The sequence below is a fragment of the Rutidosis leptorrhynchoides genome, chromosome 7 (assembly GCF_046630445.1).
Source record: "Rutidosis leptorrhynchoides isolate AG116_Rl617_1_P2 chromosome 7, CSIRO_AGI_Rlap_v1, whole genome shotgun sequence".
NCBI classification, from domain to species: Eukaryota; Viridiplantae; Streptophyta; class Magnoliopsida; order Asterales; family Asteraceae; genus Rutidosis; species Rutidosis leptorrhynchoides.
In genome coordinates, this window is record NC_092339.1 from 350,184,752 (window position 1) to 350,202,863 (window position 18,112).

The window sequence follows — 18,112 nt, forward strand, 5'->3', positions numbered from 1 at the left end:
ATATATATACATAGAAAAAGGTTCAATTGAGAACCAAAATAAAAGAAAGAACTGGAAAAACCAATATAATTGAGGGTAAAAATGTAATTTACATATCAAATCCTGATTTACGTTAATTTTTTATTAAATAAAAAGCCAAATATAAATAACTGATAATATAGCGGTTATCAAACGTCCTTTTTAGGATTGAAGTTATTCAATATGTACACCATTAACCTCCATATCCTAATTCAAATTCAAAAATTTATTTCCAGTTCATCTTTGATGTGTGCAGAGGAGGTGTACGAAATACTATTATTTTTTATACTAAATACGACGAAATATGATACAAGTTTTATTTATTTATATAGAATGGGATATACCTAAACCTTGCTACAACACTTATAGGCAGTGTACCTAATCGTAGAGTAGTGTAGTTTTTAGTAAGTCCGGTTCGTTCCACAGGGAGCTAGCTGAGTTTAACGCTATATTTTTAACAACTATATTTATATAAAATATATATAATTATATATAGTAATATTATTATAAAAGGGGGTTTTTACCGACCGGTTTGTCGATTTTAAATAAAGCGTAAAGATAAATGACGATAATATAAATGATAGAATTTAAATTGCGATAAAGTAAATTGCAGTAATTAAAATGACAGTAAATAAAGGTATGATGAAATATGAAATAAAAGTATTATGCTTATTTAAACTTCCGTAATCATGATGTTTGACGTTATGATTTTAATTTATTACCCTGGGTTAATTGTCCTTTGTCCTGGATTATTTGATACCTATTTGGTTTTTGTCCATAATAGTCTATCGGTCATAATTAAAAAATGCTCGTCAAATTAACCTTATTTCCGAAGTCAAATATTCCAACTAATTAGATATCTTGTACTTTGCGTTTCGCGGCTTGTATACTCTTGTCATTTTCAGGCGTTTCTTATCAATAATTTAAACCACTTGAATTATATCTTGTACATTTGAGCTTTTTGGTCATTTGCGTCTTCAAATCGTCGTTTTCTTCTTTTGCCTTCGCACTTATTTATTTAAACGATTATTACATAAAAATAGAACAATAGTAACTAAAAGCTTTACATATTGGAATGATATTGATACTAAATATGGAGCACTATCAATCTTCACATCCATCGATTTGTTTCTCAATTGGTTTTTTTTTTTTTTTTTTTTTTTTTTTTTTTTTTTTTTTTTTGTGTATTTCCGAGGAATAACAAATGGATGACGATGTTGAGTTGCAATCTGAAAGTCGTGATATGATACTTGGGGAAGGTCAAGAATCAGTGATTTTTGACACTCTGGATGTCGAACCATCTAATGTTATTCAAGAATTTATGAGCCCTAATCGAATTGAAGGTAATTTTAAGCGTAATAGTCGAATTTTTAACAGATTGGTCGATTAGTTTCCGTTTTATATTATTAATTGTATTAGTTGAATTTTAATCCTATTACATCATGTTTGATATTGTTGTTCAGTAAATCAAATCGTAATATAGTTAGCATTTTTTTCTCCAGTTGATCAGAAGATAATTCTGTTCCAGTTCATATTATAAGTCTATACATTTTTTTATGTTCTTAGTCGGATGTGACAGTAAATTTTTTGTTTAAGATTTGTGTATGATATTCTTTCTCTTTTCACTCTTATGTTAATAGGTGCATCTAGTTCAAGTGTTCCATTCTATACTCCAAATGGTAGTAGATACTTCATACCCGAAGTTCAAGCAATTCACAAACCGGTTGTAGGAACCATGTTCGATTCACTTGATGTCCATGCGTGGACAATCATTGGATGTTTAAGTTTGATCGAGTTTTGCTGATGTTCCTGCACAAGCCTTCTGATACATTTAGTCTAAATGGGTGGGTCGTTGCCACTTTGTTGCAGTATTTTCAGAACTGTGGCTGCTATTTTCGCCCAGCAAGATGCCAAGTGAGATTAAGTGTATTGTGGAGGTTTATGTGGATCGGAAGAAAAAAAAACTTCTCTTTTTAGTTGCTTAGAATCGAGTCTGTACATTCTTTTATTCTTTATTAATAACAATATTTCTTATTGCCTTTTAAAAAAATATATATTTAATTTGTTTGTTTATTGACCATATTCTCTATAATTAATTACTCGCAATTGGGTCATATTGTCCACCTTCTAGCAAATGGGTCATATTGTCCACCTCTGTAAGGTTTGGGTTTGAGTTGTTTACCTTTATCAACTTCAAGAATTTTTTACTGCATTTTTTGAATTTGTTTCACAGTATCTTACTGACTTTTTTTTTTTAATGAACTTGTTAACTAGTCATAATGTCCACATGCTAAAGTATTGGGTTTGAGTTGTTAACTTGTCCTACTTATTTGGTTTCATACTCTTCCTTGTTACACTAATTACTAGACTTGTATTCTAACACGTTGTTTATTTACAGAGAACGTTTAAAAATTAACTACCAGATATATTGTCTGTTTTCCTTTACTACTTTTTTATCCACTAAAATTATTTTTTTCATGTTCATTCTTTATAAAATTAGTCATTTAAGTTGCTAATAAGTTAAAAAATGGGTCAACGTGTCAACTTGTTCGTTTGATTATCATTTACTCAGTTACTTTCTTCAATATCATCTATGAAATAATGATGGATATGCCACAAGCAGCCATCATTTTTTGAATTGTAACAAGATCAAAAATTCTACATTAGTTTTGAAAAGCACGATAAGCAATCACCATCCTTTCAGGGAGTAATGTGTGAAACGTGTCCATAATACTCGCAACACCTTCATCAGTTTCAAAAACAATCTCCCTGTTCACATTTGAACCGACTCATTAGTTTTTTTTGTTTATTCATCATTAATAATACGCAGTACAATATATTTACATCTACATATTAGTTCCTTTAATAAACTAATAATATGCACTACAATATATTTACATCTACATATTCGTCGTTGAATTTGTCCACCGCAAAATATCCAATCTTTCCTGGTAATATGTTAATTTTAAAAGTGAGCAACTCACCAAACCCCATACTAATTAACCATTTTTTTGGACTTCTTTCATGTATTTAATCGCACTACACAAAGGCTTAGGTGATGATCTAGTCCGAATAGATGGGAGTTTCGAATCATCTGCATCCATAGTCTTTGAACCACGAGCAATCTTTAAAACACCCTTAACGCCCCTTTTTAGGTTTCCATTCTTTAAAGGTTTGCTATTCCCTTCACTAACCTTTAACGTTACTAGACTGGTAACAACATCTTCTTCTTCTAGAGTAGCAGCACGTTTATTGTTGCTTTTTGACTTACTTCTTCTCACATACATACCTACATTTTTCAGTCCACTTAATTAGTTCACACATTTCTCACATACTAACAAAACACAAAACACAATCATAAATAATAACATTAACATACTAAAGAAGTTAACATTTACTATAAAGATAAAATAAACATGTTATCCTATGTGATATTGTTATCTAAACAGATTATATACTCTAATATTAGCAAATCAGAATCAAATGTTACTTTGTTAACAAAACTCAATCATATATGTTAATGTATGTTAACATGTTAGACATTGTTAATAAATACACATCGAGATCATTCAGAACCTAATGTTCAGAAGCACTATATTACCTAGTCATAATCAATTGTTTTGAACTACAAACAGCATGTGTACTTCATGTATTAACTTCATATTGTATTTAACAAATTATTTTAAACTTCAATAGATTTTTCACAAGACCAGTTGTTAACATCTACCATTCATATGTTCACAACTTCATAATTATCATTACCAACTTACTACTCATATACACAATTAAACAACTAAACATAGTCACAATCTGATAAAACCGTGCACATTTACAACCAAACAACCACTGCATTTTTTGTTACCAACTAATCTTCACAATTTTGTCAACAGTTTTATTGATGAACAAAAAAACGTCTTACACGAACAAATACTTATTATCTTATGAACAACTAATTTGAACACAAAATCGAACAAATGAACTCACTTTAGGACCCATCCACCAAAAAAAAAAAGTAAAAAAAAAAAAAAAAAAACATCAAAATACAAAACACATAGGCATTCCTACGAATTAACATATTATAAATACACATGTTACCACATTCTCTAAGGTTCTTATGAACATATATTAGTTTATCAAATTCTCATGTTAACATATCCACTGAACATAGCCAAAATACAAATGTTAAAAACACATATGTTAACACGTATTCCCTAATGTTGTAACATTAACATATGCACAATAGCAGTTTATTTAATAATATCACCACCAAATAACAATTGTATAAAACGAAAATTTTTTACATGTATGAAACAACCCCAATTATTATTAATCACGCTGATTAACATAACAAAGCATGAACATTTACATATTAATGTTCATATTCTACAATTGTTACTGTAAATGAAATAAGGGACTGCAAACTATTATTATCTAATTTACATACCTGTATCGATTTGGGTGTTTTCATTTGCATCTTCCATTTCATTAACACTGTAATACAAGCCAAAATTTCAGCAACACAATCGTAAAATCATTAATATCATCATTCAGAAATATCAATTTTACAGAGCGTACCTTTAATTGTTAGCAATTGTATGCACAATCTTGCTTCCTCTAAATTGAACACTCTGTGAATGTTAAAGATGAATATGTTTGCAGTTAACGAAATTTTCCCCATCTTTAATTTGATGTATGAAACCACCCACGATATTTCTCAACTGCTGATACGGTTAGGGTTCTAAACTGCTGTTGATTTTTATCATTTTTTCGGCAATGTTTACTACTGAGTTTTCCATAAGTACCCTTTTTGTATTTTCATTTATAATTTTAAAACTAGTTTTTTTGGTCCGCGCGTTGCTGCGGATTTTGAAATTTTTTGTTAGGTATTTGGTTAATACGTTTTTACATATTCTTACTACAAACATTACATTGTTCTTAGTGCATACTACATAGTTCATAAGGTCGTCTAATGCATACATACATTACGATGTTTAAAAGACTGCATACTGTACACTTGCATTGTTCAAAAGGAAAGTTGGCATAGTTTAAAAGGGAAGCATGTGGTTACCCTTGTTCTTTAGTCATTTTTTTTTTTGAAAATCTGCTGTGTCGACTTCCGTAAGTGGTGGAGGCTCTGTGTGTGGTGGTGTAACTGATAGGTCAGTTTGAAAGACGTTTCTACCATATATCCGTTAACTGATTGATAGTGGACCGGAAGATGCAGGTTGTTCCCTCCAGGGCTTTGATTGGTTGTGGGAGTTCGTTTTTGTTGTCGTAACCAATTTCAAGAATCATCTTTTGGCAGCTGATTCCTATCGGTTTTTCTGCTTTCTTGTAGAAGAAGGCGTGCCATGTTGTCTGTTACTATCGCTCTGAATCAGTAATTTGCGAATGAAATGTTGGTCAATATTGTTAAATAAATGTTTTTTGGTAACTGAATGTTCATATTCTTTAGCTACCTGAAGACAATCAAATTTGCGAATGAAATGTTGGTCAATATTGTTAAATAAATGTTTTTGGTAACTGAATGTTCATATTCTTTAGCTACCTGAAGTCATGATTGTGTGGAGTTCCATGGTCAGGACAGATGAGTTGGTATACGTTGCCACCTACTTTTCGATTGCAACTCCCATAGAGTAATCATCTGTTGCCCTCTGCGTAATTAAACTGTTGATTTTTCTCTTTGTTATCTTGGTCATCGTTGGTACGAACGGCTATGACTTTTTACTATCCGAAAATATTTTACATAAAATTGCTATGAGTGGTAACATAGAGGTAATCTTTTCATTGACAATCTTGTCCAATAATACAAACAATTCATCATTTAGAAAGAACAAATGCAAACATAAAACTGGATAAATGGGGACAAATGAATACATATACGACCAGTTGCCCACCTATAAACACTTATACAGGCAAATATATCATTAGTAACATAATATCAAAACCTAATAACACACGTGCATCTACAAACAGAACTGTGTCTAAATCTGCAACCTATCTCACTTTAGATACAACAATACAGTAAAGAGTTCGCCTACACTTATACCTGCTATTATTTACTCCACAACTTTTGTGGTCAGTTTCTTGTCAAAAATATTACAAAGAGAATAATCAAAGATTCAGAGAAAACTTGAAAGATTTCGCTGATGTACATGTACAGCTGATCATGAACTGTTACCTGGAAATTAAGTGATAAATATATATTTTGAATCGCCGCCTTCAAACCCTTCTTCTCCGGTCATCAAGTCCGCTACACTGCTGCAATTCACCACCACCATGAACAATATCGGACGGCGGGTCAGGTCCGACGGCACATCAGGTCCGACGGCGCGTCAGAGGCCCGACGGGTGAGATATTAGTTTCGTTGGAATGTTGCGATACTGAGTGGTGCGAGCTTCTTACAACACCACTTTTACTTCCGACTCTTCAAGCAGTTTAATAGCATACATCATCATTTTTAGCTCACAAATGAGTTTCCATTTTCCTCAACCACTTGTTTCTCTGGCTAGAGCCTACTCTTTTGGCAACTATGCCTTGAAGATGTAAAACCATTTATAGAAGACATTCTATTAAGGTATCAAGTTTACAATATCCTCTACAAACATGCAGCTACTTAGATATAAAGTTTAGCCAGTAACTAAACTCCAATGTTATCATACTAATAAACAAACATCCTATATTTCCAAATATTATAAATTGTATTATATGAAATATTGAATCATATATATAAATGATAAATGAAATAATATCGGACACAATTATACATAATCTGAATATACAGTAACCCAATAATCTGACCAAATGAATGATTGCTAAAGTTTCGGGACAAAATTCACAGAGTGAAATTGCAAAGAATTAGTTTCAGCAATGAAAGTCAGATCAATGGACATACCTGGTAGATAAAAAAGACGCGTCAGACGACATATGAAGATGATCACATGTATTTCCATAATATTAGTATGATCATGTGCCCCAGTTATAGCTAATATGTCCAAACACGCGTCTTTCGGCAACATTAGAAGACCACTTAACACATTTAGGAGATGAAAACAATTCATCCTCTTCACTGATGGTATGCTCATGATCAGTATCCATACCAATAATCAGATAGCCATCTAGACCAATTGCTGACATAAGAACATGGGAATATATATTATTTGTTCGTGTGTTCCAATTGTAGTCAGGTCAGGCTGGTTTGGTAAAGAATCAAAACAGTCATGGGTCAAATTGGGTAGGGATGGCCTAAAAGACCATTTGTTAAAAGTAATCAGTATCTTAATTAGTGTGTCAAATGTGATTGCAGTTATATTCCTTATCCATTTATATTATCTCATGAGGTTTGATATATGAAAAAGTAATCAGTATCTTAATTAGTGTGTCAAATGTGTTTAAGCTTTTACCCATTTTTGACCAGTTGCAAATAAAACATAACATAATTCAATCGAGGCATAAAATGGGCCGGATTTTCCACCTTGTTATGATCATTTTAAACAGCACGTGCAAATCACATGCAGTGAAGTCAACGTAGGTCAATTGTTCATGAGTCTGGTTCACCTGCAAATTGGCGGGAAATTAGTTCAATTCAGTTGAACCAGATTAACTGAATCAGTTCGATTGTAGTTAGCTGATATAAGTATAGCTGTAGTAGAAGTAGATAGTCAGTCTATGAATTGTAATTTTCTTCTTCTCCCCTGTAAATCCCCAATTTCATGAAATTCAATAAAAACCCTAATTGTGTCAATTGCTTCGAATCCGTTTCTTAATTACGATTCTTAGTTTGTCACAAGTATTTCTTCGACTTCAATTAGTTCAAGAAGTACATAACAAATTGGTATCAGAGCATAATCCTGCGATCAATCACGCAATTAATCAAGATCAAGATGGTGAATACTCGAAGTATTGAAGAAAACACTATGTTCGATCAATTGAAGGCTTCGATGGCAGAAATTAGCAAGACGATGGCTGAGATGAGTTCTCAGATCAGCAATAACAACTCAAGAATCAATGGATTCTTAACACAACAACAATATCTAACAGATGAGTTACAAAGAGTCAAAAATGGCGAAGGATCGAGTAACAAAGGGTCTTCAATTACCAGATTGACTAAATTGGAGTTCCCAAAGTTTGATGGCACAGATGTAAAGGATTGGTTGTACCGGTGTAATCAATTCTTCGCAGTTGACAGGATTGATGAAGATGAGAAAGTGAGGATAGCTTCCATACACCTGCAAAAGAGAGCTTTGACTTGGCATCAACACTTCATCAAACAAAATGGTGAGGATGTTGATTGGGATTATTACCAAGAAGCTATTCACAAACGTTTCAGTTTGAGTATAGAGGATCTCTTGGGAGAGCTAAAAAATTTAAGGCACAATGGAACAATACAAGTATACAATGATGAGTTTGAGTCCTTACTCAACAAGGTTGATGTCAATGAAAGGCAGGCCATTAGCCTGTATGTGGCTGGACTGCAGAAAGAGATTGAAATGCCAGTACGAATGTTCAAGCCCAGATCTTTAGAAGATGCTATGTGCTTGGCTAAAATGCAAGAGGAAACCTTAGCTGCTACCAAGAAAAGGTATAATCCTGTATTACCATTGCCCAAAACCAATTCTTTTGGTAATAAATCTATGAATACTGCTGCAAGTGGATCAAGATTTACTACTAGTGGTAACAGTACATCTGTACTAGCTTTAACTGCAACTCCACATAGCACTGCACAAAGAAGTAGCACTTTTAACAATAGGAAACAGTTAACTCAAAAGGAGATTGATGAGAAAAGAGCAAAACATTTGTGTTTCTATTGTGATGAGAAATATGCACCTGGGCATAAATGTGCAGGCCAATTATACTCTTTAGAGGTGTTAGGTAGCAGTGAAGAAGAGGCTAATGAGATGACCATGGAAGGTACAGGGGATGTACCTATTGATGAGTATGATGCACTTGATGAGTGTACACCAGTGATCACCCTGAATGCTTTAACTGGTATCTCTCAAGCTCTATTGAATGCATTGAATGGAGCTAATTACCAAACTATGAGGGTAATGGGGCACATACATGGTCAAACCATTCATATCTTGATAGATTCAGGAAGTACTCACAACTTCTTGAATCTAGCAACTGCTAAGCAATTGGGTTGCAGATTGAAGAGCATAGAACCCATGTTAGTTTTTGTACCTGGAGGTAATAAATTGATGTGCAGTAATGAATGTGAAAAACTGACTTGGCAGATTTGTGGTCAAGACTTTACTAGTGATATGGTCTTAATTCCATTGGGAGGGTGTGATATGGTATTGGGCATTCAATGGCTCAAAACCTTAGGTGATATAGTGTGGAATTTTGAAGAACTTAAGATGACTTTCCAGTATATGGGTAAAAAGGTTGAATTGAGAGGGAAACAGAGGTTGACAATAGGGAAAAGTCAACACAAGTCACATAGGTCAGCTGCACAACTGAATTCTATGCAGCTAATGGTGTACCCAGTGTCACTATGGAACATGGGAATGGAGAATGGTACCTTGTGTGAACAAGTGGATGAATTTAAACAGTTGATGGATAAATACCAAGATGTGTTTGCTATACCCACTCAGTTACCACCCCAAAGACCCTTTGATCATAGGATACCACTCAAGCCTGGCACACAGCCTATTAATTTGAGGCCTTATAAGCATCCACCAAGTCAAAAAGATGCTATTGAAGAAATGGTTAAAGAATTGCTGGACACTGGAGTGATTAGGGCAAGTCAAAGTTCTTATTCATCACCCATAGTAATGGTCAAGAAGAAGGATGGAACCTGGAGGATGTGCATAGACTATAGAGAGCTTAATAAACACACAGTTAAAGATAAGTTCCCTATTCCCTTGATAGAAGAACTTATTGATGAATTGGAGGGTTCTAAAATCTTTTCTAAGCTTGATTTGAGGTCTGGGTACCATCAAATCAGAATGCATAATGATGACATCCAGAAAACAGCTTTCAAGACTCATGAAGGGCATTATGAGTTTTTGGTAATGCCCTTTGGGTTAACTAATGCACCTTCAACCTTCCAAGCCCTAATGAATGATGTTTTTAAGCCTTTCTTAAGGAAGTTTACATTAGTATTTTTTGATGATATACTAGTGTACAGTCCAAACCTGCAGTCTCATTTGAAACATTTAGAGATGGTACTGCAAGTAATGCAAAATCACAAGTTGTATGCTAAGATGTCTAAATGTGTGTTTGGTACATCAAAGGTGGAATATTTGGGGCATGTCATTTCAGATAAGGGTGTGTCTACTGATCCCAATAAGGTAGAAGCTATGGTTAAGTGGCCTGAACCTACAAATTTGAAACAACTAAGGGGATTCCTTGGTTTAACTGGTTACTATAGAAGATTTATCAAGAATTATGCAGCTGTCAGTCAACCCTTGACCAAATTATTGAAAAAAGATGCTTTTGTGTGGGACCAAGATGCTGCTGTAGCATTTGCAGACTTAAAGCAATTGATGCAACAGTCACCTGTCTTGGCTTTACCTAATTTTGAGAAACCTTTTGTAGTTGAAACTGATGCATCAGGCATTGGTATTGGGGCAGTCTTGCAACAAGAGGGTCACCCTGTAGCCTATTTGAGTAAAAACCTATCCACTAGGCATCAGGCTATGTCAACCTATGAGAAGGAATTCTTAGCTGTCATTTTAGCACTTGATAAGTGGAGAGGTTACCTACTGGACCGCCACTTTATCATTAAGACAGATCATTTAAGCCTTAAATACCTGATGGATCAAAGAATCTCAACTCCTACCCAAATGAAATGGTTGCCTAAACTTATGGGTTTTGATTATGAAATAGTATATAAGAGTGGTAAGGAAAATGCTGCAGCTGATGCTCTATCTAGGGTACAAGGATGTGGTCAACTATTCTCTATTCATGCCACAACCATACAAACAGATTTGGTTGACCAGATTAAAGCAAGTGTCACTTCAGATGTTGATTTGCAGTTATTCATTAAACAGTTGCAAGAGGGTACTACCACTTCAAAACACTACACCTACAATGATGGAGTTTTGTTGAGGAAAGGGAAAATGGTGGTGGGAGCAGATGTTAATCTAAGAAATCAACTACTCACTCACTTCCACAGTGACTCAACAGGTGGACATTCTGGCATTGTTTCATCTACTAAGAAGATTGCTACTTGTTTTTATTGGAAAAAAATGAGGAAACATATGAAGCAATTTGTGGCTGCTTGTGTAGTTTGTCAAAAGAGTAAGGCTGATCTGGCTAAGTCACCAGGTCTTCTACAGCCATTACCAATCCCTGCACAAATTTGGAATGAAATCTCAATGGATTTCATAGAAGGGCTACCTCTATCCAATGGAAAATCAACTATTTTGGTGGTAGTGGACAGGTTGAGTAAGTATGGGCATTTTATACCCTTAACTCACCCTTTTACAGCTGCTCAGGTTGCAACAGTGTTTTTAGACAATATCTATAAGTTGCATGGGTTACCAAAGATTATTGTAAGTGACAGAGATAAGGTGTTTACTAGTGTTTTCTGGAAGGAGTTGTTCAAATTATTACATGTGGGATTGCACATGTCTACTGCATACCACCCTCAAACAGATGGTCAAACTGAGGTGGTCAACAAGAGTGTAGAATGTTACTTGAGATGCATGACTGGAGAGAGACCAAAGGAATGGGTCAAAGTGGATAAGCTTAGCTGAATACTGGTACAACACAAGTTATCATTCTGCAATTCAAACAACTCCTTTTGAAGTTGTGTATGGGCAGCCACCAAATACTCCATTTTGTTATTGTGAAGGCACAAGTATGGTAGCAGCTGTTGACAGAACTTTAAGTGCAAGAGAGGAAGCCATTAAGCTACTCAAGTATCACATACAGAGAGCTCAAGAGAGGATGAAGCATTATGCTGACCTTAAAAGATCTGAGAGGGAATTTGAAGTGGGAAATTGGGTGTATCTCAAGCTGCAACCTTATAGGCAGTCATCCCTTAGAAGATCTAAATACCATAAGCTGACTCCTAAATACTATGGCCCTTTTTTGATTTTGGAAAAAATTGGTGCAGTAGCATATAAGCTGGATTTACCTAGAGATGCCCAAATCCACTCTACTTTTCATGTATCACAGTTAAAGATGCATAAGGGACCTGCTCCTACTGTAATGGGAACCTTACCAAGGATGGATATGGAGGGATTAATTGCAGCAGCCCCCTTGAAAGTGTTAGATAGGAAAATGGTCAAAAAGGACAATCGTGCTGTGATTTATGTGTTGATTCAATGGCAAATGGGCACTGAAGAGGATGCTACTTGGGAATTAGCTGAAGATATTTTAGCAAGATATCCTGATTTTGATTTCACTCTCACACATTCTTGAGGTCAAGAATGTTTTGAAGGGGAAGGGATTGTTATGATCATTTTAAACAGCACGTGCAAATCACATGCAGTGAAGTCAACGTAGGTCAATTGTTCATGAGTCTGGTTCACCTGCAAATTGGCGGGAAATTAGTTCAATTCAGTTGAACCAGATTAACTGAATCAGTTCGATTGTAGTTAGCTGATATAAGTATAGCTGTAGTAGAAGTAGATAGTCAGTCTATGAATTGTAATTTTCTTCTTCTCCCCTGTAAATCCCCAATTTCACGAAATTCAATAAAAACCCTAATTGTGTCAATTGCTTCGAATCCGTTTCTTAATTACGATTCTTAGTTTGTCACAAGTATTTCTTCGACTTCAATTAGTTCAAGAAGTACATAACACACCTCTAACAAACTCGCAGTGAGGGTCATTTTTTCCTTTTTCTTAGTTGGCTTCTAGATACAGGGAGGCTAGATACATATTACTTTTTTGAATTGGGCACCAGATCCAAAACTTAGATCCTAGTTGAAATAGGCAAAATTTTGGATTCGACAATAGGATCTGAGAGAGGATTAGTTGGCATTTAATGGGTTGATTCACAAAATATGGAATTACACATAGCTACATCTTGTCTAGCAAGACATTATTCCGTTACCAAATGAAAGCAAAAAAGTTTAAAGATTTGACCTTACGTGATATAGAAAATTCTTAGTTTTGAAAAGCTCGAAACTACTTATGTTAGTAAATATAGTAAATAATACATGACGCACTATTCTTGTCAACACGGGGGGCGGGGACCACATTTATGGCCACTGGCACGAACAGGACAAAGTCTCTTAGATGCGTCGTGTAAAGCAATCCCCCATAGATTTATGGATACTTACATAAACTCGATACACTGAATAAAAAATTAATATGTTCAGCATCAAAAAAATTGTACATATATGATTGACTTACATTATACAACAATAAAAGTAAAAATATATAGTGTGAACGTCCTTTCTAAAACAACGACCCATTAGGGTGTCTTTTAGTTCGGAAAACAAAATTGTATGATGAACACACCACAGATAAAAATTCAATGAATAAAAACACTTTAGGGAACACATGGCCTTAAAAAGAGATGAAAGCACATGTATACCAAAAACAAAATTTAATCAAAGAAATAACACTCTCTTTTGAATCTGGGTCGACCCATGGGCCAACACCCGCGAGAAACACTTGGAAGGACAATGCTGAAAGCCAAAAACGACACAAATCAGCGTACATATGAGTATAAAAGGAGTAAATGCAGATAAATGAACATTTTCCGCTGTTGGATGCAGTGTATTTTTTTCCTAATGGGATGTACATATCAACAACATCTGAAACTCTGTTTTAGAAGCAGCAGAGGTAAAACACTATACATGCAACTTTATGTATATGTGGTGTGTGGCGCTTTTAGTTATGGACATAACGATTTAGGCCATGTATAAATCGCTAATGAGTCATTAAAAAATTTGAAAGTTCACAAATCAAGGAACAACTGATTGAGGTTAAAAGCTATTGAAAATTCTATGCACACCATTCTAACTCTTTATGTTTAAATTGAGCAGAGTCATCAAATTACACAAATAATAAGCAATAAAATATGTAAAATCGAATTCCTAATAGAACAACAAAGTTACCTTCAATCATAAAATTGGGGTTAACGAATGCGAAACCGTAGATACAACCGCGACCATCATCAACACCGCTTCATCATTCCCTACAATCGAATAACTACGAAAATTGAAGAAAAAATTACCAAAATATTGAACAGAGAAACGTACCGAGATGACATTTAGAGCAGATAAAGAAACATTCAGATAAAAGGATGCAAGGGCAGGAAGCAATCGCCATGAGTATTATGGAATGATGTTGTATGCTATTAAACTCCTTGAAGAGTCAGAAGTAAAAGTGTTGTTGTAAGAAGCTTCCCAAAACATTACATGCGAGGCCAACATGATGTGATGAATCCCACATCATCTACAATAGGATCAGAAGAGCACCCTCTTAAATCCAACATATCTTCAAACCCAAATAACTAACCATAATCAGATGTATAAGGAATAAACCAATTGCAATTGATAATGTAGAACTCATAAAACAGTTAAAAATAGGTGTCGAATATCGGAAAAATCAAAATACCTGGCTACGAATTGAAACTGAAAATCTGATTTTATCAACGAACAACAAATCGTCTCCTTCCTAGATATTTTTCTTTGTTGCAATAATCAAACAATTAGGTCTAATACTTCTCTAAAAATTCATAAGGAGAAAAAATAATCTATGCTGCTACAATCAATATCTACGAAAAAAATTAAAATCCATATCTACAACAATATGTTGTCAGTAAGGAGAAACAATAATCAACCTAAAATACAAACTTACATGAACATAATAGTTATGATATTTGTGTTCTTTCAAAGTCCAAATTCGTAATTCAATAGTACACTCTTTAGCATCATAATAACTTAACAATGTTTAGCTTTTATTTTTTTATAGATTAAAATATAAGATGTCATATCCATACAGAGAATAATGAGCTAGGCGCTAAAACAACCCAAAATAACAAAGAGAAAAATCAACAGTTCAATTACTAAATTTCATTAATTATAAGCTACTGCCAATTACTACCATTTAAATCACAATTCATATAAATTTGAAGTGTTAACTATTTAATACTCGTATAACACAAAACAACAACAATAAAAGACAACAGGTAGAGCAGCAAAATTTGCAACAAATGAGCAACCGTTGTAGCACACCATTAAAATTGCAATTTGCTATTTGCTATACATATAAAATTGGAATGTAAATGACTTAGTAAACTGATGCTAAATATAGAAGTACCTTAGGATCTGTTGGAGCAGTAGAAGTGCCAAGTAACCAATTTTGAGAACACTGAGTATTTTCAGTAACATGGGATATCAAAAAGGATGAAGTATAGTTACTATAAATACCTTATTTGTATTAGATATGTTATTATAGCTCTTGAGAGAAGTTCTTACCGTTTAATTTTATTATTCATATTCACCAGCAAATAGGTAGCATATAAAATTTTGATAATAACAACACTAAAAAAGGTAAGAAAGGACAAGCCTGCAAAGACAGTGTTGAAAGACAATACCATACAATAATAAAGCATACAATACAATAGGAGTATACAAAAACAGCATGACCACAACATGATAAAATAGTAGCACATAAATATGTAATAATGAAAGCATAATAGACGGTCAGAAAGGGCGTGTTTGCACGACAGGACTATACAATGAACCATACAAAACAACACAATAGCAATATACAAAGACAACATGACCCCAGCATAATTAAATTATTCTATGACTAATAATTGCACAACATAAAGAACAAACCATTACACAATAAAGCATATAAAACAACACAATAGCATTCAAGAAAGGGAGCAAATATGGAACCGAACGATAAATGAAACAGTAACAAAAACATACTACCCAAGTTATACATTAAACACGGTTGTGATTAGCAACTGCATTTATAGCTATAGTAAGCGATTGTAATTATAAACGTGTACCTTCGAGATTAACTCGGGTAGAGGACTCATGTAACGAATAGTGACCCTCATCTATGCTAGAAGCCAGTTGGTGTACATAATCTGTAAATGAGGCAGTCAAATCCATACCCATGTCGGCAAATACTGCCCAAAAATAATGTTAGAACAAAAACACTAAATGACATTGTTTGAGCTAGCCAAAACTCGAAGTAAAAAGTACCCATTCTTAGATGCCCAATGATCAAATGTTGTAATTCCACAATAGTGGATGGACTATGTTGTCCAGTAGAAATGAATAAAAAGGAGAAACAATAATTAAACAAAAAAAGTAACTTACTTGAATATGATATTTATGATTTTTAAGTTCCTTCAAAGTTCAAATTCTCAAATCTATAATCAACTCTTTAGCATCATCATCATCTTGAAAACACCACAAAACAGGAAAACCCACAAATCAAAACACTTATAATTAAATTGGGTAAACGAAATCGGATGTATGACAACACAATTATGAAGGTAATAAGGTACAGAGTATATAAGTACCATTCCACATTTGGTATTTGCAAACTGTATGTGGTGCGTCCGAACCTAACACTTGTTGGTGAATGCAATATTTGTCGCCATCTGTTTGATTGCTCACGGTAGAAATCCTAATTTCTGTCTTCCTCTCTTATCTTTCAATTTTATAGTGTTTCCATTCTGTCTGGTATACCTGAAAACCTGTCATCACAAAAACGTATAAAACGCATTTACAATTCTTAAAGATTAGTTATTTAAAGAATCAAGATGTGATGCATACCTGCATAGACACATACTATTAGCTGTAGTTTGTGAAGCAATATCCATTCATCATCTAACAATATTAGCCTATTTTACACTCCACATCTGATCAAATCAATATCTACACAACCAAAGATGCAAGACGCAGAAACCAAAAAAGCATGGTGCCCCTTTGCAAGTTTTTTCACCATCTTTTTATCCATATATAGTAGTCCAATTTTTTTGAGCCTGCAATTACAGTAAATAATAATTATATTTAATTCAATTCAAATGATATAATCAAAAAACATGAGAAGCTCAAAATCTAATTAATTACCTCCTCAACATGTTGGGCATCATTAAGCATGCAAACCTTTAATTTAGGTCTAGGAATCTAGTTTTTCAAACCAATTTGTAGTTCAATAGTTTCAGTGAAGTTATTTTTTTTTCTTTGGCACCAGAAGTAATTTGAGTAATTGCCTCTCTAAGGGCCTCACTTTGAAGCTTACTGTAAGATCAAATTAACCCTAAATCAAACACATAACATTTATACAAAATAAAATACACCTACAATTGGATAATAATACCATCAGCATCTCATATAATTGACGTCCAATTTGATTCATATCTGCTAAATTTTCAATATTACAAAATGCATTTGTATTCCTAAATAATACGGAGTAATTCATTAAACTAACAGCTGTGAATGATTACAGATGCATTATTCTAACTTTCACACATTTGTCTACAATTGCTTTATAAAGTTAATCTATATGAGCTTCTCCAACAACAATTTTAGTTATAACATATATTAACCAAAAAAGTAAACCTTAACATAGAATCGACAAACATACCTCATTTTTCGAACCTTTTGCTTTCTTTAAATTTAACTTTTGCTAAGAAACAAATACACAATATAAATATTGAATCAAAACATTTAAGCAATCAACAAACTAAATTAATAAATTCTAAATAAGATCATACAGTAAGAACCCTGAAATTACCGTGCACGGAAACAACATTTTTCAGCCATATCTCCAACAGATTTTAAGAAATTAAGGAGCCGCTTGCATAAATCAAAAATCCTACACTTCCTCAACTATCCTTCCATTTTTTACTGCAAAAAAACCTCAGGGTATAAAATATCAATCTGAAACACAAAATAAAAACAAAAAACAGGAAAACGTTTTGGGGGTCTAACGGATAGGAAACCCTAATTTTTCAGATTTTGAATAGGCAAATAAGAATAAACCTTATATATATATATATACGGGCACGATCCGTGGCTAAGCTTAAAATGAGTACAAACCGGATAAGCAAATGTGAACCACAAAATATCATAAAACCTCATTCACCTATAAAAAACGCGGAGGGGCAGCATGGTCATTTTACAATTTATCAAATAACAAAATAAGCAACAGATACT

General features: G+C 33.7%; 2 protein-coding genes and 1 long non-coding RNA gene across 8 annotated transcripts; 1 reads left to right on the forward strand and 2 right to left on the reverse strand.

Annotated features, from left to right (window-relative positions):
• The first annotated feature begins 1,215 nt into the window (after window positions 1-1,215).
• Window positions 1,216-2,018, forward strand: LOC139857016 (uncharacterized). The gene is made up of 2 exons (XM_071845721.1): window positions 1,216-1,361; window positions 1,659-2,018. Exons 1-2 carry the CDS (start codon window positions 1,223-1,225, stop codon window positions 1,820-1,822), a joined length of 303 nt encoding a protein of 100 aa, XP_071701822.1. The 5' UTR covers window positions 1,216-1,222; the 3' UTR covers window positions 1,823-2,018.
• Window positions 2,019-2,884: 866 nt separating this feature from the next.
• LOC139856795 (uncharacterized) lies at window positions 2,885-5,314 on the reverse strand. 2 transcript variants are annotated; one of them, XM_071845500.1, is made up of 4 exons: window positions 5,087-5,314; window positions 4,594-4,646; window positions 4,463-4,509; window positions 2,885-3,307 (listed from the first exon to the last, which is right to left on the reverse strand). In XM_071845500.1, the coding sequence occupies exons 3-4, from the start codon at window positions 4,497-4,499 to the stop codon at window positions 3,018-3,020; spliced, it is 327 nt and encodes a 108-aa protein (XP_071701601.1). In that variant the 5' UTR covers window positions 4,500-4,509; window positions 4,594-4,646; window positions 5,087-5,314; the 3' UTR covers window positions 2,885-3,017. The 2 variants fall into 2 exon arrangements, with proteins under 2 accessions (XP_071701601.1, XP_071701600.1); XM_071845499.1 differs by lacking the exon at window positions 5,087-5,314 and having other exon boundaries at window positions 4,594-4,916.
• Window positions 5,315-13,063: 7,749 nt separating this feature from the next.
• On the reverse strand, window positions 13,064-17,883 carry LOC139857952 (uncharacterized). 5 transcript variants are annotated; one of them, XR_011762751.1, is made up of 10 exons: window positions 17,691-17,883; window positions 17,541-17,582; window positions 17,024-17,194; window positions 16,727-16,935; window positions 16,471-16,647; window positions 16,265-16,347; window positions 15,949-16,071; window positions 14,541-14,612; window positions 14,039-14,420; window positions 13,064-13,269 (listed from the first exon to the last, which is right to left on the reverse strand). It is a non-coding gene; the product is annotated as an uncharacterized lncRNA (long non-coding RNA). The 5 variants fall into 5 exon arrangements; XR_011762750.1 differs by having other exon boundaries at window positions 14,541-16,029; XR_011762749.1 differs by having other exon boundaries at window positions 14,039-14,378; window positions 14,541-16,071.
• Window positions 17,884-18,112: the final 229 nt, after the last annotated feature.

Excerpts from the sequence above, each read along its gene's own strand:
- LOC139857016 (XM_071845721.1), top strand. The coding sequence starts at position 1,223 with ATGGATGACGATGTTGAGTTGCAATCTGAAAGTCGTGATATGATACTT. Across the intron at positions 1,362-1,658 it reads GAGCCCTAATCGAATTGAAG|GTGCATCTAGTTCAAGTGTT; the intron begins GTAATTTTAAGC and ends TTATGTTAATAG.
- LOC139856795 (XM_071845500.1), bottom strand. The coding sequence starts at position 4,499 with ATGGAAGATGCAAATGAAAACACCCAAATCGATACAG. Across the intron at positions 3,308-4,462 it reads AAACACCCAAATCGATACAG|GTATGTATGTGAGAAGAAGT; the intron begins GTATGTAAATTA and ends TGAAAAATGTAG.